The sequence below is a fragment of the Dromaius novaehollandiae genome, chromosome 24, assembly GCF_036370855.1.
Source record: "Dromaius novaehollandiae isolate bDroNov1 chromosome 24, bDroNov1.hap1, whole genome shotgun sequence".
Lineage (NCBI taxonomy): Eukaryota > Metazoa > Chordata > Aves > Casuariiformes > Dromaiidae > Dromaius > Dromaius novaehollandiae.
In genome coordinates, this window is record NC_088121.1 from 2,925,918 (window position 1) to 2,948,873 (window position 22,956).

Here is a 22,956-nt window from a genome sequence, read left to right on the forward strand (position 1 = left end):
TACTTATTTTGTAATAAAAGGGATATTAATGAGAATACTCATATTCTCTGTTGTGGGCATTCTGCCTATGTGAGAATCAAAGAATAAAATTTTAAGTTCAATACAATATGAGAAACAGAGATACCAACAACCTCTCTAAAAATCTGATTCTCTTGGATTTCAGGTGACTGAAATCACCTGTGTTAGAAGCCTAACACAGACGGCATGAGTACTCCCCTCTGTGTAATTATCCATCTTAATTCAATTAAAGTATTAATGCCATTGTATTTTTAAAAGTATCAGTCTTCATTTTGTGTGCGTACATATATACACACATCTATTACAGATAGGGTTAAAAGCTCACAAAAACTTATTATAAAAATTTTCAATCAAAAAGGGAAAGAGCTGGTGTTTCATAGGAGCTCACATTTTAACCTACACTTCTAAAAATACAGTAATTGTCAAGCTAGAAAAAAACTTGATCAGCTGCTCAGCCGATTCAAATCTTTGTAATTCATCGGCCTGAATAAACCTATGAATACCTGGCCTACATCTTGTAATTCTGGGTTGTTTATAAGAGTGCAAGTTTAGAACTAAGAATTTGCTTATGATAAATTTATTTGGTATTCGTCACTGTACGGCACTGTACGCACACAGCTCTCCGTCCACAGTATGGTGTAGCGGAACCCCGCGGCGCCGCCCTCCCGAGCACGCCGGCACAGACCACCTCACGGGGCGGGGGGGGAGTACGGTGAGCCGCATGAGAAGCACAGGACTCCTTCACCAGCTTCTTTAGCTTCTGCAGAAGGCTCGGCGGTACACACAGCGGGCTGCCGAGCCACGGCTCGAGCAGGAGTCGGGCAGCAGCGCGGAGCAGCTGCCCCCGGCTCCCCTGCCGCGTTCTAACCGTGGTTCGCTCCGTTGCCGTGGCAGCGGCTCCAACGGACGCCGGCTGCTGCCCTGGAGGTAGGCGGCGGCGTGGCGTGGCGTGGCGTGGCGTGGCGTGGCGTGGCGTGGCGTGGCGTGGCGTGGCGTGGCGTGGCGTGGCGTGAGTGCCGAGCTGAGCCCTTCTCCGCGTGCTGGAAGGTGGGAGGGGGTTGCGGGAGCGGCGTGCTTCTTCCCGGCGAGCGGTTTCGCCGCTTTGCCCTACCCTGTTGGGACGCGGGCGTGGTGCTAGGCCTCCGCGGTTGGGAAGTGCCGTGGCTGCCCTGACCGCATCGCGCCGTTTCGGTGGGGCCGGCTGGCCTTGGCCCCGCGCGGGCGGCCGTACCGTGCCGTGCTGTAGGGCGCTGTGAGCCGTTGCCGCCGCCGGAGGAGGCGGGCTCGGAGGGCGCTGCGGATCGCTTCGGGTGGCCCCCGTGTGCGGCCTTGTTTCGACCCGTAGGCTGACCCTTGAGCCTCTGTTACCAGAGACGTGCTCCAGTGCAGGAGGTTTTGTCGCAGTCCCACTGCCGGCCCTGGGGCAGATTTACAGCAGTTAGAGGGCGGTTGTACAAGCGTGCCTTTTTGTTCTGTGTGGTGTCGCTGAGGTATGACATGAATCCAATGTCACGATAATGTTTTGACAATTCAGTGTTGAGATGCAGTGTGAACGTTCTGTAGTGTGAATCTTGTAAGTATGGAAGCCCTTCGCTTCAGTTTCAGAATCACAAGTCTGGCTTGTGATTTTTTTTTTTTTTCTTACAAATAATTCTAATACTTTTACCTCTGAGGTATTCATGTAAAAGTGCAAATAATTAGTTATTGCATTTGTTCCTGTTTCTTGTGCATTGCTGAAATTCAATATGTACTGTAGTTCTTATAGCAGTACCTCACAAACAGTGAAGATTTTGGAGTAAATTCTTCATGGCGTCTAAGAAGACTTCTGGGTAACATAAATGTTGCAGGAAACTTTTGTTCTGTCAGGTAACCAAAGGCTTTGTTTTGCAAATGACTTTGGTACAGCAAAAGAAAATATTTTATGGCAAAAGAATAGTTTCTCGACACTGTGTGGGTTGTGGGGGGGGTTTTTTGTTTGTTTGTTTGGGTTTTTTGTTTTCTTTTTTTTGTGGTGGTGTGATTTGCCCCAGCCCCCCCCAAAGCAGATGTCTAAGAGATGACAGTGACTCTTGGTCATGAGTATATTAGTAAAGAAGATTTTGTTACCATTCCTACACAGAATCTAAAAGCTGCTGATTATGTTCTTGATTGTAAAATAAAGCAGTGTAGATATTGTTTCCAAATTTCTTTCCGCATGTTATTTCCCATTAAATATTATTTGGTTTCTGTTTCTGAAACTGTTTGAAATAACACCTTGTAGCTGCTAAATAAGCTCCCAATTCAGCATTCATCAAAGCTATTAAGAATTTTTCCACTGCCTTTTTGTTCATTTAATATCATTTCCACATGTATAATTGTGTTTCTTTGGAAAATACGCTTCTTTCTGTTCATCAAAATATGCAGCTTGGAGAGGCTGCTATGCTTTTGAGCTACAAGATAAAGAAGAGCTCTGAGGAATCTGGGGAAAGGGGACATCATGTCTTGCTGGGCTGTATTCATTCCAGCATGAAAGGCTATATTGATCTGGACCCAGATTTTCAAAGGTGTGTTGCTACCTAACTGCCTGCTTATCAAGTGTCTAAATACCTTTGAGGATCCTGATTACAGACTGTGGGTTATGTGCATCTGAACCCATATTTACCTGGAATAGCTACTGAAGAAGTTGTTCTTTCTTTGTCCTACTTAGCCCAACTTGTTTCATGGCACGTTGTCTGTCTTAACTTTGTGCCTTTAAATAAAAGTGTATTTTTAAATCAACTGTAACCCTGTGTAGGAATTCTGTTTTGGCTTTAAAGTGGCTTTTAGCACTTCTTCTCAAACGTATCCCATGCTTTAAATTCTATAGCATACCCTTTCTGTTCCTTAACTTGGAAAAATAGATACATTCCTAGTTTATGCTTATCTGAGTTCTGCAAAAGGATTTGCATAAATACAGGAGTCAGTGGCCTTGCTTTGGATGTAAAACTAATCATATGTACAAGTCTCTACATGAGTAAGGTCTTGGTGAAATGATCAACCATGTGGTAATAAGTCATTCTAGATGACACATAGCATTTACTGAATTCTGGTAAATTGCATCAAAATTTGTGAAGAATTTACTTTAACAAGGAAGAACTGCAAAAGGAGCAAGAGTCAATAGTGTCTGTTAAGTCATTCCCTTTTTTGGGGGGTAAAGTGGTTGTCCAAGTAGATAAAACACATTTGGAAGAGGTCTTTTATTACAGAACTGATTATTATAACAAATTCTTTGAAAATGTCCTTTCTTCTGTATCAGAGATTAATTAAAACTGATACTCCAACTGTGTGACTTGTACAAAGGTGTGCAATTGTATCCAGTTATTTCACATGGAGTAATATCATTTAATAAATACTTACTGCATCTCAAATTATAGTCAGCACTTTTGCTTTGTGTAAAACATGCACTCTTCTGTTTGATAGCTTGATTGTTTTAAAAGAACCATCGATATGGAAGATGACGAGTTCAGTGATAGTAGTGAAGAAGAGCAGAAAATTCTTTTACCATTTCTGGAACAGGAAGAAAAAGAAGACAAAGCTGGTCAGTTCTCTAATGTGAAAGACCACCATGAAGGTGAACATGATGAACCATTTTGATAACTTACAGAAAGCTATCTTTAATAGGTCTACTAATTTAGTAGATGGGAACGGTACACTTCTAGGGTCGAATGATACTCCAAGTAAACGTAATGATTTGCGTAAGATATTCTCTAGAGTTATACTGCAGCAGGTGTAACTTATTCAAATTTAACCCATTATTTCTCTAGCTGTAAATTCCATACTTTCTACTTCTGTAAGGCTTTTTAATTTCAGCGTTACAGTAAAAATTAATATATGACTGTGTGGGCTTGATTCATTTAGTTGTACATTAGCCCCTGGTGCCACTTGAGGTGCTTCAGAGTCTCGCATTTAGCTCCAGAAAGGCATAGGTCTTCCACAGATCCAACTCTGAAGTTGTTGTGTTCCCTAAAGCATCGTAAATGGCAATTGATACCTGTTGGTAGACAACTGATTTCTCTAATTGTATCCAAAATTATATTGAAATAGGTTATGTGAGACAACATAACTACCATATTACAAATTACTGTTTCTGTGTATCATGTAGTGCTGACTACTGACCATTAAGTTAAAATAGCCTAAACTTTTTTTTCATTGTCATTTTGTTGATCCCATATATGTTTAATAAAAATGGACTCTATTATTGCAGCAAGCCTGAGGAATGAAAAATACATAGATGCATGTAGAGCAGGATAAGTGAGTATAAGACTTGAGTAGACTGTCCACCATAACCTGTCCATGAACCATGCCATGCACATTATATGGCATTTGGCTAATATTAACCTCCTTCCTTTGGCATGTATGTTGGTGGTATCATCGTTGGTGACAGCCCTACAGTGAAGGCAGAGTACATATTTCTGTTTTGTTTTGCAGGTGTACAGTTGCACTCCTGTGTGTGACATGAAGCTTTTTTTAATATACACAGCAGTAAAGCTTCTAAAATGTCATCTTTGATTCTCATGTTCTGACTTGACAGCAAGTATACAAGAGTTTGCATTTTCATGCCCAAACTGTCTTTAAGCTGTTGTTTTGCTTTAATTTCTGTTAGAACACAAACTTCAAGAGTCAGGTGATGGTGGCAAGATGGGAAACAAGGACCTTTCTGAAGGAGTTGGAGATAAGTCTGATTATAGCATGTAAATAACTTAATTTGTTATCAGTTCTAACAGTAATTTCTTTGATAATGTTAATTGACCTTTTCAAGAGAAGGTTTAATTAATTCAGCTTCCATTTTGGGGGGTTGTTTGAGGGTTTTTTTGGCAAATTAGTCATAGTGATATTTGGCCTTTCCATTTAAAAATAAACAAAATTGCTTAAAACTGTTAAAACAACAATTTACATCAGAGTAAAATACAGACTCTGGGCCCCCACTTTAATATGAAGCCATTGGAGGTATGTGCACATAACACAGTGGTTGTATCAGATTAACATGGTCTAATTAGCTCTCCTTGAAAGACAGTTTATTAGCCTGGGTAGTGCTGCACTAACACATTTGTACTGCTGCTAAAATGCAGCCTGCTCTTTGTAGTACTATGTTGTGTTGTGTTCCTTTCCCTCTCTACTTGTAGAACATGGGGAGTTAATGAAAAAGGGAAGTTGGCCTGTTAAGGAATATCAGGGTTGGACTGCAGTTTTTGAATAAAAAGAATTTAATACCCCCATGTAAAGTCAGTCAGCACAGAACCAGCGTAATGATAGTTCAGTACTACTTTGTTTTTATGAGTAGGTGGTACAGCAGCTCTATTCCTGGAGAAATACATGTGACCTTACATGTAACAAAGGTCACACAGAAAAAGGAGTTTGGCGAGTTGAATGTGGTCTTAAGTGGTTGCTGCTGACTTCAGAAAGATCAAAGCCCAGTTCTGCCTACTTTGACAAAACTGTTTATCTCTGCCCTGGATTTACCTGGCACAGTGAGACAAGGAGTGATGAAAAAAACAAAACAAAGTTTATTAATATATATATGTGGGCAGTTGCATGGCAAGTATGCCTGCTGTCAGTGAATGTTGACAGTGTCTCTGTTATCAACAGATAAACTCAAAATACACCAAAATGATTTTTTTTAAAAAAAAGGCATATTCTTTCTGTGTATTTAAATAGACTAGAATGACAAGAGAGACTAACTTGCCCCACAGACTGTTTGATCAACTGTGTATAAAGTGTTTTGAATTAGTTTAGAATATTCCTTTTAAAGTTTTAAACTATTGTTCAGGAAAACTAGAATTTGCAAACCCTGGGTGTAAGCAAGAGGAGCCACAGGTAATTCAAAACAAAGAAATATACTTAATGCCCTAAACATGGGTGTAAACGCTCAACATCAGATATCCAAGTCTGATCGTCTTGGCTTAAATGTGCTTTTGTACAGTCACCTTCTTTTTTTCCTCATTTATGGTCACCATATTTGTTACAGTATTGCTAGAAAAAGAATGGAACAATCTGCAAGTGCAATGTACAGACTTCATGTATCTTCTGAACTTCTAAGTCCTGTTTTCATTATTAATTGTGTGTTTCGATTCAAAGGAAAAGTTTGGAACACTATTTGGACAACATTAATAATATTCTGCCTGTGAAATATGCAGATAGAATTCACATATTAACCCTATGCAGGAACCTAAAACAGCTGAATGACATAGCCAAAGAGAAGAAACATGTGGTACAAAAAAACAGGTTAGCGTTTAAGCATACATAAACCATCAGCATAAATGCACCATCAAATATTGGGATACTGTACCTGTGTAAATATTATTTTATAAAAATTTTTATATAAAAATATAGTTTATATAGTTTATATAAATTTTTCATGAAAGCTGTCTGACAAAAACTCTTAAACCCTTGTTCATGGGGATGTATTCAAATTTCAGAACCTTTTTAAAGAATTAAAAATAGAGGGTAAAATGAATTAAATATTTGAAAAAATGAAACTCTAATAATAATGAATGTTCAAGAAGAGATGTTTGGTTTGGGAGAATTGGCTGCTAATTCGTTTCAGTTAAGTCTGCACAATCCTGCTGGCCCAACAGTCAGTTGAAAGCATGAAGTGGAAACTTCATTGTAAAAATGCTCTTAGCTGTGATAGAAATGTTACACTGGAGTTAGTGGAGTTACATACTTTAAGGTAAACACCTGCTATAAGTGTTTTGCTGTGTCAAGGCCAAAAAGACTTTCATTAGCGGCAAACACATCTGAGGAAGACTAATGTAAAACAATTTTATTAATGTCGTCATCATTTTATATAATATCAGAACTCTGGGTGAAGTCAGAATAAACTAATATTCTTCCATTTTCTTGGAGAAAATACTTTGAAGTTAACAGTTGCTTCTGAAGAAATTCATAATAGGATCTTAAAAGAGACAGTTGGGGAGGGAGAGGATTGAGGGAATACCAGCTGTAAATTTTACCCTGAAAAGGAAAAGTTTCATGAAAGAGGTAGAGGACTTACAAAATGTAGATAAGCTGTTTGCCTGTTTCAGAGACAAGCTCAGTACCTGTCAGCTGCCAGATCAAAATGCTAGCAAAGCAGCTGGAGTATGTAGACTGAAACAGAGAAAGAGAGGGAGGTTGGCGATATGTAGGTAGAGTATCAAAGATCACTCTCATCCTCTATGTTTATCTGTGTGTAGTTAATGAGATAGACTTTGCTGTTTTCACCTCTTCATATTCCTGAACACAGCTGATAGTTCTGGGGGGGGGGGGGTTGGTTTTTTTTTGGGGGGGGGGGTTGGGGGGGTCGGGGTTTTTTGGGGGGTTTTGGGGGTTTTTTTTTTTTAAAGCACATAGTCAAGATGTTAATAGGTCAGTGATGAAAGCCATTGCCATTCTTGGGGTAAAAGGTAAAACCGCATTAGCTTGGAGGGCTGTTCTGGCACAAGGGTATGTGCTTTCAGCTGGTAAGTAGAGCACTGCATTCACTCCCATGTTGGTGCATGCTAATATTGCAGTTGCTTTTCAGGTGACTTAGTCAGCAATCGTTCTTCCTCTTGAAATAAAAAAAGAACAATCCATTAGCTTGGGAATCATCTCTATGCTTCCTGGTCTAGAGGTGATATTCTGTTAGGTAAATAAGAATGCAGAAAGAGGTGGAGACTTAGGAATGGATGGGAAATGGGCATGTATTTTAAAGAAGGATCTAAAAACAGCAGGTCATTAGATCAGCCTAGGCCACTACTGTCAATTGTGTTTCTGTTTATCAGTTGCTTAATCACCCTTATTCGATATCATCAACTGACATTGAAGTATGCTATGGTAATTTTAGAGGTCATAGATTTGCTGCTGTGATAACAGTTATGAACAGGAATTCTACTTATATGTGCCTTTTTATTGTTTGGTTTTATGTTGAGAAATGCATGCATGTGTTTTGGGAGTAGTTCTGCATATAGGAGCTGTTCTGAAACACTTCTGCTGTACAGCGGGAGGCAATTTACTGTACTCTTCACATTTGTTCAAGTAGAAGGAAGTGGGTGGCTTGCGTACCAAGATCCAGCGTGTTGTGAACAAACTTTGCAGCTGCATTTTTATGATCTGTATTAATCTTCAAGTTAGTATATCAGTCAATGATAGAATAATAAAGGTAGATTAATTGGCAAAGTGGAATGGCTGATTAAAAATAAAAATTAAAATAATGAGTTGAATGATTAAACAAAAATGATGAATACTGATGGGACTCCAGTGGTACATCTTTTAGGACCTCAAAGAGACAATCTCAGTAAAAATTAACAAAGACAGAAAAGCACTGTAAAAGTTTTTATACTTGTGACAGGTCAAATTATGATGTCTAGATATGCAGAAAAATAGCAATTCCCAGAATAATCTGTTACATCATTTAGCAAATTAATAAGAAGATCTGTTAACACATTTTTGGCTTATGCGGCTCAAATACAGAATGTTTTAAACAGTAATGAAAATACTAGCTACCATTAACGTTATTGATACCTAATCCAAACATTACATAGTTAAAGTAATAACTCAGGTAAAGATGCTTTTCCAATTTTCTTTCCCAGAAAGGGAGTTACAATGTTCGATAGAGTCAGTTCATTGTCCATGGATACTGTAGTGTATTGTGCACTAGTTTTCTTAAGTAAACAAGCCCAAGGAAAAGAAACAACTGTTTTGCTTAAGTTCCACCATAGCCAAAATACAGGGAGAACCATAATGCCATTTTAAAAGTAGTATTATTAATGAAAATAAGTCTAGACAAATGGAGAGAACTTGGACTGATTTTACTTTTATCAGCTTGAGAAATGAAGAGTCATTTTAAACTGCTGGCCAGTGCTTTTGAAATATATGTTTCTCTGTAATTTCAATCAATATGTAATAGTTGAAAGAACGCTGCTTTTGAGGAAAGAATAGAGATTTAGAGGATTAACTAAAAGACATGAAATAAATATAAGTAAGTGGAATTCTGAAACAATCTCAGCTGCAAGACTTTCTTTTTGTTGTTGCTGATTTTATTTAGGGTCCCCTCACAATGTTTTAAAATTCATTAATTCCAATTTCTTTCTGATTATTTCTCTCTAATGTAAGTGCAGCCCTCTTCCACTTGCAGGCAGTGCGCAGGCAACTGTGCACTGAACTGGAGAATAAGAAGGACCTTGAGTCAAAAATTGCTTTGACACTGAAAGAAAGTATGTAAGTGAGAGAATGAGAGACTGTGGTGGCAGGTGATCTTTACTGTAGTTTTCTGTTCATGTGCCATTTAATGGATACTTGTTCTTCCTGTTCAGAAATTAATTGCTACAGAAGCTGCATGCAAGTACTAAAATATGTAATTTAAGGTCGCAGAGCTTTCTGTAAAGCAAGGGATCTTGAGAGCAATTTTTGGCCTGGACAGGTCACAGTTTAGGAAATTAAACTGGTTGTTGTGGTTCAGCTCCTGAGTTAGTTTTGCACACAAATGAAGCTTTGATTTATTTGGAGTTGTGCACAAATTGTAGATTTAAACAAGTCTCATTTTAAGTAGAAAATAATACTGATTACTGAATAAGCATAAATACTTCTAACTTACAAGTTTTAGTAGTTAAATTACATGAGGGAAAATATTTAAATTAAGAATTATGGAGAAGTTTTAGTTGTAATTTATTGTTATGCTAAGTTAATATTGCTGCTTTTAACTGTTCCCCCCCACGCACACACAGATTAAATTACTCATTTTTATGAGACAGAATGAAACTGTCTTTTTCAGAAGGCAGCAGAAAAGCCTGTTTACACTTTTGAGCCAGAGGTACAACTACTAATGCCACCACATCAGAAAGGGAGCACATGCAGGAGCTTACAGACATTTTTATCCAAGTGACTAATCAGAATACAGTGCATTTTGCTGCAGTGTTGCATAATAGCTGTAAAATGTTTATTTGACACATTTATTGTGTGATTAGTGATAAATGTATTAAACTATCTATACATATCCCTATCATATCTAAATTGCTTCTGCAAAACAGAAGAGTAAAAACCAAAGGCCTGTCACTGCAGTCTCAGAGAGAAATTAAGAAGTTTCAGTATCCAAAAGAGAGAGCACTTTTTTTATATTCAATAAATAAGAATTTGAGGAAAAAAGAAGAGCATGAATACAAATATTTTTGATGTCTTTAAAATCAGATTATTAGATATATATTAGAGATGAGAAATAGTTTGACTGGAAGGTACAAATTCTGTGCAAGTAGCAGAGATAAGATTTAAAACATAATTTGAAAAATAAAATGTTACTGGATTTTCATTTTCACTTTGGAGCCTTACCTACTCAATAACCTTAAGTAAATGAAAGAACATCAGACTTTTAGTGAAAACAGCTCATGTTTTATTTTAAAGGTATGAGGTGTGTCAAATAGAAACTGAGCAGGGAAAATCTGAAAGCTTCCGTGAGCAACTTGAAAAAGATGAAGAGGAGCTAGAGATCCAATACCAAAAACGAGCAGAATTGCGGATTTGGAGGGAAAAAATAGCAGCTCTGCAAGCAGAACAAAATCAACAGGCTAGAGAAAAGTAAGCACCTATTTAGTCTGCTTCCTTTGCCTGCATTATTTTTATCTAACTCATTATTTTGGTTGTTGAGAAGATTAGCTAATTCAAAGGACACTAGAGGCTTTGTGTTTTTGAGGTAGTTGTTGGCTCTGGAATATTTTTATGAGGAAATGGAATTAAAATAAGATTTGCCTGCAGTCCTGCAGATAAGACTTCTGACCTATGAAAATAAGCTTGTTATAGACAAAAACTGTGTGTATGCTTTCTGACTAAGGCAATGAAGGTTATTGGATCAGATGAACTGCATACATCTGCATTACTGTTGGCCCCAGGAACTTCTAAACCTATGATCAAGTTCATTCAAATTTGTTGGAGGGCAAGAGGATTCCAGTTTATCAGTTTTGTATAGATTTTGTGAAAATGAGAGTTTTTCAGAAGAGAGAAAACAGACTAATGTCTCTGTTTCAGGACATACAAATAACACCAGTCCCATCCCTGGTGTGCCTTAGATCATGGATTCAAGGTTTCATTACTGCAGCTCTTTGTTCGCATGTGTTTTGTAGCAAAGAAGAGGAAGCCCAGAAAGAATATGAAGAAAAGCATAAAGAAATGCTTGAAGATATTCAAAGGAACCATAGAAAAGCAGTCCACTTCCTGAGAAAAACAATGACAAGGTTAGAATTAATTCCTTTTCTTCTGTCATCGTGCATTCTGTGGCATGTGATAGAGTATCCTTTAGTCTAAGAGTAATTGCTTTTCTGCTGGATTCATCCTCTGTTACACTTGCAAATCTTCAGCCATGCTGCCAGCACTGTGAAGTCTTGAAATCTTAGCTAGTGCGAAAGGACCTGAGAAAAGGCCTGCAAGAAAATCCACTGGCTTTGCAGAGTAGCGTGACTAATTCAGTAGTTGGCATCTACCTTTCTGAGATTAGGACAGTAAGTCTGTGCAAAATGCTCTGCAGATTTCCTGTAGCTGAAGTGACTGCCCTTTTGATGTGATGCAAAGAGTTCTGGCCAATTACAGGCATCAATAATGGTTCGAAACATTTTTACATATGTAATTTAAAATATGTGCAGTATAAGTGTATGTGGTGTTAACTGAAGTGGTATAACTAAATTCCAGGTTTGAAACTTGCATTCTGCCTTTCTATATTCCCTCCAAAATTTGGTAAAATAGCTTTCTTATTGTCTAGTAGAATTAGTTCATAGTGCATTTCTCTGTGCTCCTGCTGTGTTGTGGTGAATGGGAAATTAAATGTTTTCTATATAGGCTTATGTTTATTTAATTACTGTGATGTTAAATTTTTTTGCTACTGAAGAAACTGAAAACTTGTTACTTACTTTTACCTGTATAGTAGGACTAGGACTTACTTAATTGAAAAAGTGATTGGAATAATTGGAGTGTTTGTATATTAGATATCTTACTTTTCCCTAGACAGCATGTACAAGCTTACAGTAATCAAGTAAAACAAAATCAACCAAACTGATCTTTCTTGCTGAATAATATATCAAATATATAGATCTTACTATTTTTTTTCCAGTTTACTGTTAATTTAATTACCTGGGATACTGTCAGGCTTGATTCAGGCTGACATTTCTAATTTTTAGGGTTTCTAGGGTTTTTTTTAGTGAGGGTACAAGTGGTTGGCTTGTATAAGACTCACTGTGTAATTGTTTAGGTATTGGTTATATGAGCAGCACCTGAATTCACTTTATTTTAGTAACTAGACATATGTCATAATGTGGCACACACATTCTTCTTATTCAAAGTATAAAAAAATATGTTGTTGAGCAAACTAGTTGAGAGGCTTTTGGCACTTATAACTTGACTGGTACTGTATATAGAAGACTCTTCCAACTGTTCTACTTTTTCCAGATCCAGTATTGTAGTAAACACAGAGACTTACGGTAAGAATGTTGGGTGACACTGACAATTACTGTTTGTCAGGTTAAATGTTCTAATACTAAAAGCTTCCCAGGATATAAGCCTGAAGAATTTTATTCTACTTACAGAATTCATGAGAAAAATGCAGAAGAAGAAATGAAGACTCGGGAGCATATGGAAAGAAAGATGCAAGCTGTGCTTTCCCTGAAAAACAGCATAACTTCCAATAGGGTACTGCTGCTGCAGATTAGACCAGGAGTGAAGAAATTGACTCTATAGACTGATAGGTTTAGTGAAAGTGATTTCAGTTTTCATTGCAGAATTATTGTGTGATGCTGTCTTATCACTGACCGAATCTCTTTTGAAACTGGAGAGCATTTAACTGCAGGAATGACAGTGTTAGACTTGTAAGGGCAGATTTGACATTTCTATTCATGGAGTTTATTCTGTGAGCAATCTAGCTGTTCTAGTAGGATAGCTCTTTAAAGTAATGCATATTACAAATAAGTGATACTCTGCATCTCCAGTGCACAGTGTCTACTGGCAGATTACTTGACTACTGTATATATTGAAAACAGTAAGTTCTACTTCAGAGAAATCCATCACAAATTTGTATGTAGATAGGGGAGCCAAACCCAGATTTTCTGTTGTTTATTTTGCAAGTGAATCAGATGTAACTGTGGTTTGTGTGGCTTTGTAGGAAAATCTCCGAACCCTCCAGGTAGGGCAAAAAGCAAGGGCCTCTGAGGCAAAAAAAGAGATGAAAATGAGGGAAGCTGTTCTAGCAGAAGGAGGCAATGTTGCCAAGGAAATTTTTCTCCATAAACGACTGCTGGAGCATGAAAAAGAGAAACAGTAAGTATTCATTTCTATATGGAACTCTCAGCTGCTTAGTGATGCTTATGCAGGAATATGTTGGATCTCTTACTCAGATTGTGAAAACTTAACATCTGTGATGCTATCTGAGTGGAATGAATTCATTCTTATATTCTTTGTGTGTAATATTTGTACAATCTGCTTTAAGTGACTTGAACTTCTAGCTTAGATATTATTGAGAGAACAGAAGTTAGAGCCCATGTTCTCTTGTGGTCAGTGCAAAGAGGATAGACTATTCCAGGAGGGTAATTCAGTGAACTAAATCGGACACCTGAAGTACCTGTAATTATGCATTTCCTGAACGCTGTCTGTATTAGATAGTTTTCTTAGGACTTCTACAGAACATCTCTGGAAGATTGCCCTGTAATAAGATCAGACGCACAAGGTCTCCTCCCTGCTTTTTTGATCAAAATTACTATTCTGCTTTGTAGCAAAATTGCCAGGAATATGTGTCTGTGTCTCATTTACTACAGTGCAAAGTCTGATTTATTTATTTTTTACCACTTATGGAGATGAATTTGAGCTAAGATACCAAACTGATTGAGAGTGACTGAGGTATGAATTTCTGCATGCTGCCTCTGCTACAAGGGCAGTAATCTGTAGCAAATGTTAGGGATTTAATAAGTAAAGGTTTAAGTTTTGATAAATAAAGCTTGTCTTCACAGCTGGAAAAAACACCACTTCTGCTATCAGTGATCTTTTAAATCTTGTTAATAAAATAATCCATATGGATTTGTGGAAATCTTACTGCTTGCTTTAAGTTTAATCCTTTGCCCTTTTTGCTCTTGTTTCCTTTCTCCTTTTTACTCTTTCCCATTGCACGCATAGGAGAAATTATATGTTTTGTTAGTCTTAACATTAGCAGTGACATGATTGTATGTTTCTCACAGCAGGTCTTTCCTAATTTCAACTGCCGTTCTACTAGTCTGCTGAAGACCTGCTCAGATATTTTTCTAAGGGCTTTTGCCTTTCTCCTTTTCCATGAACATGGTGATCTTGGTTTTCTCTGAGCATATTTCAGCCTGAATATATATTTCTGAATTATGTTAAAAAAAAAAAAAAAAAACACACACACAACCACAACCCTCTTCAGTATCAAAGCCTATGATTTAATTGTATAAACTATATCTGTAAACAGAATTATGGAGAGAATAACTTGTCTTAGGAAAGGAGGATGATCTTATAGTTACAGCAGATAGTGCTGGCAATATACCATTTCTACATTTTGTAACTTCTCTGTACTGTGATTTCCCCCCCCCCAAAAAAAAAATGTATAGTAAAGGAAATGCTGTTTATCTGCTGTAGTAGGTCATTGAAGTACTTCAACATGCAGTAGCCTGTGTTTAAATAAGAAAGATGATACTATATTTGCTGTCATTATTAGTCAATAATCATTTATATAGATTAGTTGAGGTGAATGACTATATTAAATGGTATCTTTACAGTGAATAATATTTGTTCCAAAAATTATGTAGTAAAGTGCTAGTATTAAAACTGAGATTAATCTACTCAGTGCATCACAGGAAACTTGGCTTTGCATAGCTTTGAATTCGTATCTCCTAAGCTTAGTTCTTATGTCCTTATCTTTTAATGATTCTTCCTTTCTTTACTAAAACCACTGGATTTCAGAGAGGCAGTTCCCTTTAGATGTCTAATAGGTTAGGAAAATAATCCCTAGTGGTGACTGATATACTTTATCAACTCCTTATCTTTGAAAACACTGTAACAGTATGCCTTTGTACATAATGCCTCTGAATTCCATGGCATCTTGACAGAAATTACTACTGCACCCAAGGTTTAAGACTTACTAGTTAGCTTAAAGGCTCAGAAGGAACTGTAATCTGATAATTTTACTAGTACACAGCCATAGTTTCTGTAATATTTCTAATATTTTATTACAGAGCTTTTGGAGAACAGCAAAAATCTAGAAGAACTGAGATTGTTGCTCGAATTTTGCAAGAAAATGTTTATTTTCACAAGCAGAAAAATAGTCAATCCTGTACTAAGACAGTTAAGAGAGATGGTAAACTTGAGGATTCTTTACTGTGGAGAATGAAAACATGGCAGTATATTGAGAAGACCTGCAAACATTCAGCTGCAGCAATGCCACAGGTAAACAAAGGTCTAAGCACAAACCATCTTTAGATTTATTTTTTGTCAAAGACTCAAGAAAATGGCTTTTTTTTCCTTTGAATTGCACAGGCTGCAAACAAATACCAGATAGTACAGAACAAGCAGGGAGTGAGTAACTTCTCATTTGGATCTGTTTATGATTGTTAATCTCCCTTTTCTTGATTGTTGACACTTTTATGAATAAGGGTATTGTCCAGCTAAAACTAAGAAAAATTAAAATGCGTTTGTGAGAAGAGGTGGATTTTCACACACCTACATCACAGCAGGGATAAAAAGGCATTTCATGTTTGATCACCTTCATCCCTGACTAAGGGTTCAGAATAGTCTGTGTGAGAAATGTTTCTACTGTATTAGAAAGGAGACAGTGGTTCTCTCAAGACATAAGGTCCCCTATACTTCCAGGGTTTTTTTGATCTCTACAATATTCCAGGAAGTACTGGCTTAGGGAGTGGGAGGTGGGATGAATTGAATCCCCTGGTGAAACTAGTAGCTTCCTGCAATCTTTTGGTATTTAAAAAAAATTTTTTTAAGGAAAAAAGTATTTGTTGCTTTATTGTACTATGCCTATTTCCACTTACAAAGTCGTTGGTGATCATTTGATAGATCAAGAAACTTCAAGAAGTACACAGTGAATATTCTCATAACTGAAGGCTAGGTTTTCGCCTCCTATAGCATACAATTAACACAGATGCTTCTAGTGTGAGATTTCAGCTGTGTTCAGTCTTTTAAAGAGGGATTTGCTGAAGTTGTGATCTTTGGCATCAGAGCTTTACAGACCATTATCACTTCTTGTTTTAAAAGATCTCTTCAAAAACTTTTACTGTTGAAGAAAAGTAGCAATTTCTAACTGTATCTTCAAATTTTATGTTCTTTCATAAAAGTTGTGGTACTCTCCATCAATTTGCTCCTCAGCTGATGAGAGAACTACTTCTGTACGAGAATTTCCTGAAAAAGTATGCCATGATGTGTTCTGTGAAAGTAAAGAAGATGAGAAAGAGAGGGACAAGCCTCAAGCTGAACCAGAGTTTCCAGGACTTTGGAATCAGGAATGTGACTTGCACAAGGTAGATGTTTTGATATCTTCTTAGAAGTAGAAAAAATAGATGTGGGTGAGATGCCTATATATTTATCTTATTGTTAACTTTAAGTCTTTACACAACTTTGAAAATACATATGGAAGTATCTTAAAGGATTGGAAAAGTTTTGTTTTCCTCTCTAGTCGCTTTAGATATCAAAGTAATGACATCGCCAGGCACTGTTTTAGGAACCTTGCTTAAAACTAATTATTTATATCTAATTTGCAATTGAAACGCTGACTTACCATTATTACATAGATGTAAAGGTTCAATGTGAGAATATTATCAAAGGAATTGCTGTTCGACACCTATTTTTCTAGTGTTTGTTCTCTTAAAGAGAAAATAACGCTTCAGTTGTAGTTCAGAGATATGTAAAGACAGCTATCACATCATGCTCACTTGCTTGTTTGAGTCTTGAAAAAATGAACATGACATTCTGTTGAGTTGGCACCACAAATTGTTTCACATGGAAACAACTTTTTCCATCCCATGCTAGACACCAAAAAGTACCTTTTCTGCTGTAGAAAGTAACAGTATTCAGTACTCCAAACGCAAGCAAATAAAACCCACTTAGAGAGTGAAAATTATGTAGTTAGGAAATTAAATGTTATTCCAAGGTATACATGCCATATACTGCTTTCTCAAGATGCAGAAGGCCTTTGAGAACATACTCTAGAATCTATCAAAGAAGAGCATTTTCAGTACATATCCTTATACCCATATGAAAGAAGTGCTGGACCATAACTGAAATGGTCCAATAAAGGTTGGTTGGTTTTCTTTTTGAATGATCAGTCATTCAGAAAGTGAAGAAAATAACACCTGAGAGAGTTAATATTGCCACTAAAAACAGTAAGTCGTAAAGTTGGGCATACACAAGGTATGGAATAGGCAGTTCAGAAGAAATTAATTTCTTCCAACAGAAGCTGGGAGGCTGAGTTTGATCAGGAGAAACAGGCCAAAGGCTAGCCAGAGATTAAAAGATTATACTCACAGGGTTTTCTGTCTAGATCAATAGATTATTTGATTAGTTATTTACTTGCAAGTCACGGTGATTTTTTTTTTTATTGGTGTTCTTTATTAGATACCCAAAGAAGAAACAGAACCAAAGCTGTTGGCTACAAGGATAATGAAAAAAGAGATTTTCGAGAAAAAAATTGGGAAACTCCAAACTGGAATTGTTCATGAGCAAATAGTGTCTAGTCATGAATGTGAGGGATGCCCTTTTTATAGTAAACCAAATCTCATTCATTTCAAGGTTAGTTGCCATTCTGCACAGGATCTCTTAAGGTGCATGTATCCATTGTATCTTTATATAAATGTCTTGATCAAATGCCTGTTACACTAGTGGGCAGTGTAGGGGTGGAACTCCTGTCATTAGTCAAACCTGGAAAAGTACTTGCCTTTTTCTCTAGCAGTCTCTCAGGGAAGTTATGTAGTCAGGCTAAGTGAAGCATTCGCTCAGTTTTAAATATAAAATACTTCATTTACTTATGGGAATTTAAGCACCGTCAGAAATGTGAACACACAATCAAACAACTTGTTAGATTGTGTTCCATACTTCCTAAAAGGCAGTGTAACTGTCACTGATATATTGACTGTACATACCTGGCCATAAAGAAGTCATGACTCCTGCTATGAAATACAACTTGGTAAAGGTTTCAGACTGCAAGTGACCATCAGTTTACTCCTGACCAGTATAGTGAGCTGCAGTTTATCTCTGTGCTGTGATTAACAAATATACCATGAGAAAGCATAACATTCATTATTCCTAGCTCTTCTTCAGACTTCTTATCTTGAACACATTGCTTAATGGCACAATGCTCCAGATTTTTCATTTGCAAAATGGGACTAAAAATATTTAAAGATATCATCCATGTAGGATTCTTAGTTCTAGGTCTCTAACAACTGTATGGTTTTGGAGTTTAGTTGTATATGGGGTTTTTGTTTGCTTTTTTTGTTGTTTTGATCTAAAGGTACTCTAAAGATTTTACATGCCTTTTATATACCTTGGAAAATGGGCTTGTCAGCATCACGCTTCTGAAATCTCAAAGTGCTTTGCTATGGTGAACATCACCATTTCTCCAAGTAACAGCATGAATGAGGAACATGGTGTGCAAACTAGAAAAATGAAGTGGTAGACTTGTTCCCTTTAAAAGGTTATCAAACTGATGTTAAGTTTCTAACAAGATGTAACAAGTCTTTCCAAATCTCAAGTTATGCTGTTGACAAGACCAAAAGCTCTGTTCTGGTATGCTTTCTTCCTTAGCAACCCCCTTAGTCATCACTTAGTATTTTCTGAAAAAAAAAACCCAATGAACTGTGACAACTTTACAAGCAGATGAGGGCAAGAAGAAAAAAATCTTATCTTTTGCCTGTGGCCAAATATCCTCTTCAACTTCTTATTCAATTTTAGCTGTAAACTTAATCATATGTTAAAAATACAGTTGACATAATGCTCCCAGTATTTCATGAAAGTTTGCGTAGAGGTTTTCAGAACTGCATAACATCCAGTAGCCCTCATTCTAGAGTACTGAATTCTTCTTGAAAATATTTTAAAATGAAGGCTTTCCTCTTTTCTCCCCCTTCCCCCTTTTAATTTTCAAGACACCTCATGGACATTAGTGACTTAATTGTCATGATCCTGTCTGTGTTGGAGATGGGTAGTAGCCTTTCCCAGATTTTGAAGATGGAGAAATTGAGCTTGGGGAAGTTCAAGTTTATAATTTGAAAAAAGTCCTCTAATCTTGAGGTTTTGGAGCCTGTGCTCCAGGAAACTTGAGTAAGTTTCAGAGTTTCTGAGCATCCCTTGTTCCATAAGTTGCAGTTCTGATCATGAAAATGATCAGCTGTCATCATTTGTAAAACAGGATTTTCTGGGGTAACCTGTAAACATTTGTTTTAAAATCTTGCTTGGCTTCAAAATGATTCAGGTATGCCAACTTTCAGGTCAGTTGCAAACATAGACCAGGAACAAAGCATCTGTGGCTGTTTTTTTTTTTTTTTTTTTTTTTTTTTTTTTTTTTTTTTTTAACTGTAATTTCTAAGACATCTTGAATTTTTCAGCTCTTGGTAAACTTGTGAAAAGAAATATGTGTCAGGATATTTTTCTAACTGTCAGAGGTGAATTGCTGCCAGTCAGCCTGCAGGACTCTGCTTGTCTTTATGTTAGTGAACGTCCCCAGGTATGCAGCATCCATGGAGTTTTGGTTTCATTAGGAGCTGGGAGTCCATGCCTCATGCAGAAAACATAGAACTCCATTGGAAGAAAGTGGCACCTAGCTCTGGGTTCAAAATCTGTGTATTGTCTTTGCCACATACAGTATAAATTGTTGACAACTGTATTAGCCCATGATTCTAGTAGGGACTATGAGGACAACTGCAGTAAATTAGTTGCTCTTGTAATTGCATTTGTAAATGCTGTGTATGTAATTCAAACCACCTGATATGTTTGGTATTCCAAGGACTTTGATGTTGGTAAAATTTACAAGAAGAAGATAGTTTTGACAAATGCATCTTACAGTGTTAATTCCTGCAGACTATCAGGAATCAGTGAATGGCTCAAGGACTTCATCAGTATTCAGTAAGTAAAATTAACTGTATACTAGCTATTTGTTTTGTCTTTGTACCACAACAGAAGGCATACCCAAATTCTATAGCCAGCAAAAGAGATTTCAGCAGATATGTCTAAATGACTAATGCTCCATCCTTGTGCAATGAGGAAAAGAACTGTGTCTGAGTTGAGAAATAAGGGACTGACTTAGCCTGAGCTTCCTGTCACTGGTTTCTGTAGTGGTGATAGTGAGGGACCAGCCCCTAATCTGCAATTTATAGCAATATATAGACCCCTGGTAACTGCCAGCCCTGAACAAGTTGAGAGCTTATGTTCGTAACTGTCACACACTTGAAAAGAGGGAAAAAGGACCCATTTGTTTCTAGTGAAAGAGGACCCAAAGTTCTCCCTAGGCCACCATAAGTGCCTTTAAGCCCAGATGAACAGCTTTTAACAGCTGCCATCCTTAACAGCACGTTTCACACTAATTTCCAGATTACTGGTTGTTCATATGAATATCCTTTTGCCTAATTCTGATAACAGCTTGTATAATGAAATACTTGTCCCAGTTGGGACAGATTGCAAATTAATTTCAACTTAACTATATTGATCATTTTATTTGAGTGTTTATAAATAAGCAAATGGAAGTATCCTTGAAATGTTTCTTCTTAAGGTAATTCAGAGCTTAGCTTTCTTTGGAGACATTTCAAGCCTTTAAAACTATAAAATACTCATTTCCACAGCTTGTTTTTGTTCACTTAAAAATAAAGCCAAGGAAATATTATATTTATCTGGAACTCTGTGAAACCAACAAAATCAAGTGTAGCCTGCCCTAAAAATGGAAAAAATGCTAAAGCTCTTGTTTGCATGTAAGCAAAGCTTATTGACAAACAGGAGACATAAGAGCAAATTTATCTGGCTTACATAAAGTTAACTTTTTAGCTCTTCTGGCTGACTGACCTGAAAAAAAAAATTTTGACACTGTTTTAGTCATACCGCAGTAAAATGAACAAGTTGTATTACCACAGTAACTGATTTCATACTCCAGAGATTCTGTTTTATGGCTTGCTACCCGTTGCTACTTTGTAGTGATAGGTTGCACTTTGAATTTCTAGCTAGCTTGATAAGAAGGTAAGTTATGGTGCAGCAAACCATTCCTGCCCGTTTCGTCTCTGTAAGAGTACATTGGAATATGAACATACTATAGCTCTTGACTGAATATAATCACCTCAGAACTATAACGTCTGAATCCAGCTGCTCTGGAAGATCTCAGTAAATATTTAGCACTTTAGTCACAGACTAAGAAATGCATATTTGACCACAATTCAGCAGAGCACTTAAGCTTTTAAACTTGTTCAACAGAATGAGACTAGTGTTTTTGCTTATTTTTGAAGTCGTGTGTATTAATGAATTTTGACCTCCCTATTTTAAATTTTTATCTTTTATTACAAAGTCTGAAGCTATCAGTTGCTTGATAAACAGATTCTTTTTTTTCTGCCTCAAAGGTTGTTTGGTTTTTTTCCTCCTCATTTAATGTATCTGGAGAATTGCTTATTTTAAATCAGCACCTCTTGATTTGTGACTGAAAATTAAACAAACCTTTCTGAAAGGCCTAAGTCTTTCCTTGATATGGTTGGCTTTCAAAGGTCTTTCCAAATGCAAATTAAATGTCAGATATTGTGAACAAATGATTTTTTTTTTTTTTAGACTAAAGGGAGATGTCTGAATGAATTCATGTTATTTTAAAATAAGTTGTTCCTTTTTGTTTGCCAGATAGCTAGCAAAAATAATCTATAGATCTTTTCAGTATCACAAGAGATGATCATATACTAATTATTTGAACTGATTTGTAAACATTAATCTTATGCTGCATAATGCTTATTATCTCTTCTCAAGTAGAAACATAGATAAATCTTTGCTGGCCAAATACTTGGCCAACAAAAGATTTTGGCCAAGTATTTGGAGAACACCCAATATATCCAAGTTGTCATGGTATTTGCTTTCCCTTGAATCACTTGCACAGGTCATTACATCCATAATGTTTCAGAACTAATTTCAGTTACAAAGACTGTATCTGACAATGAAAAGCTATATTCTCATGCTTAACGTGAGCATTATTATATCTCCATATAATGTGAGTCAGTCAAGGAAGAAATTGCAAGCAAACCCCTCTAAAACACAATTTGTTCTGAGCATAGTGGTTCTATTAGTTTGTGTGTGTGTATACATATAGCCCATGGCATTTGGCAGCATATGCTTTATCATAAATATGTGTTTTATGAAGGTAACAATCAAAATAGAAAGAGCTGTTAAGGTAATAAATTACTCAAGAGAAACTGCTATTGATCTGTTCTGGAGCTCAGTATCCGGAAGCTTATAGACCCATTTGCCTACTTGCATTTTAATGCCCTGAACTCTGAATACTATTTCCTTCTTTCATTTCTGTTTGAAAATGTTTCATCTTAGTTTTGTTTATTTTCAATTCTGTTTAGATAAAATCACGATTAATGTATATGTTCTATGGTTCAGTGTGGCCCAGTTCGCCTAGGTATTCCTATGGCTAGTAATATCTAGTTATCTAATTTGTCTAGCTTCCTTTCTGATTCTGTCAGGTGGAATAGATCTCCAGTTGTACCTTAATTTCATTTATAATGCAGTTGTGAGAACTTGTCTCACAAAATCTGTTTCGGTCATAGTTGAGAAGGATTTAAACAATCTCATTGAAGCACCTGATGGCTATTTTGTGTGCATCACAGAGACCATGAAAAGATATACAGCTTGAAATGAGTCACAGCTTTTACTTGAGATAATGCTGATACTTGGTAACAAGCAGTACATTCTGTAATCATTTTTCAGTTGCCTTCTTTCTCCTCCTTTATTTCTTGTTTG

At 36.8% G+C, this 22,956-nt stretch overlaps 1 protein-coding gene across 6 annotated transcripts in view; it reads left to right on the forward strand.

The window, feature by feature from the left end:
- The first annotated feature begins 965 nt into the window (after positions 1 to 965).
- Positions 966 to 22,956, forward strand: part of CFAP74 (cilia and flagella associated protein 74) — a 125,672-nt gene continuing 103,681 nt past the window's right edge. For 5 of the 6 annotated variants that reach the window (XM_064525428.1, XM_064525427.1, XM_064525429.1 and 2 more), the window contains exons 1-13: positions 1,440 to 1,884; positions 2,422 to 2,561; positions 3,457 to 3,607; positions 4,640 to 4,727; positions 6,112 to 6,258; positions 10,393 to 10,566; positions 11,109 to 11,219; positions 12,561 to 12,663; positions 13,133 to 13,287; positions 15,210 to 15,420; positions 16,323 to 16,505; positions 17,599 to 17,772; positions 19,979 to 20,097. In XM_064525428.1, coding sequence (XP_064381498.1) covers positions 3,484 to 3,607; positions 4,640 to 4,727; positions 6,112 to 6,258; positions 10,393 to 10,566; positions 11,109 to 11,219; positions 12,561 to 12,663; positions 13,133 to 13,287; positions 15,210 to 15,420; positions 16,323 to 16,505; positions 17,599 to 17,772; positions 19,979 to 20,097 — 1,589 coding nt within the window. In that variant the 5' untranslated portion in view covers positions 1,440 to 1,884; positions 2,422 to 2,561; positions 3,457 to 3,483. Of the gene's footprint in view, positions 1,066 to 1,439; positions 1,885 to 2,421; positions 2,562 to 3,456; positions 3,608 to 4,639; positions 4,728 to 6,111; positions 6,259 to 10,392; positions 10,567 to 11,108; positions 11,220 to 12,560; positions 12,664 to 13,132; positions 13,288 to 15,209; positions 15,421 to 16,322; positions 16,506 to 17,598; positions 17,773 to 19,978; positions 20,098 to 22,956 lie in introns of those variants that run through there. The other variant, XM_064525426.1, reaches the window with a different exon arrangement.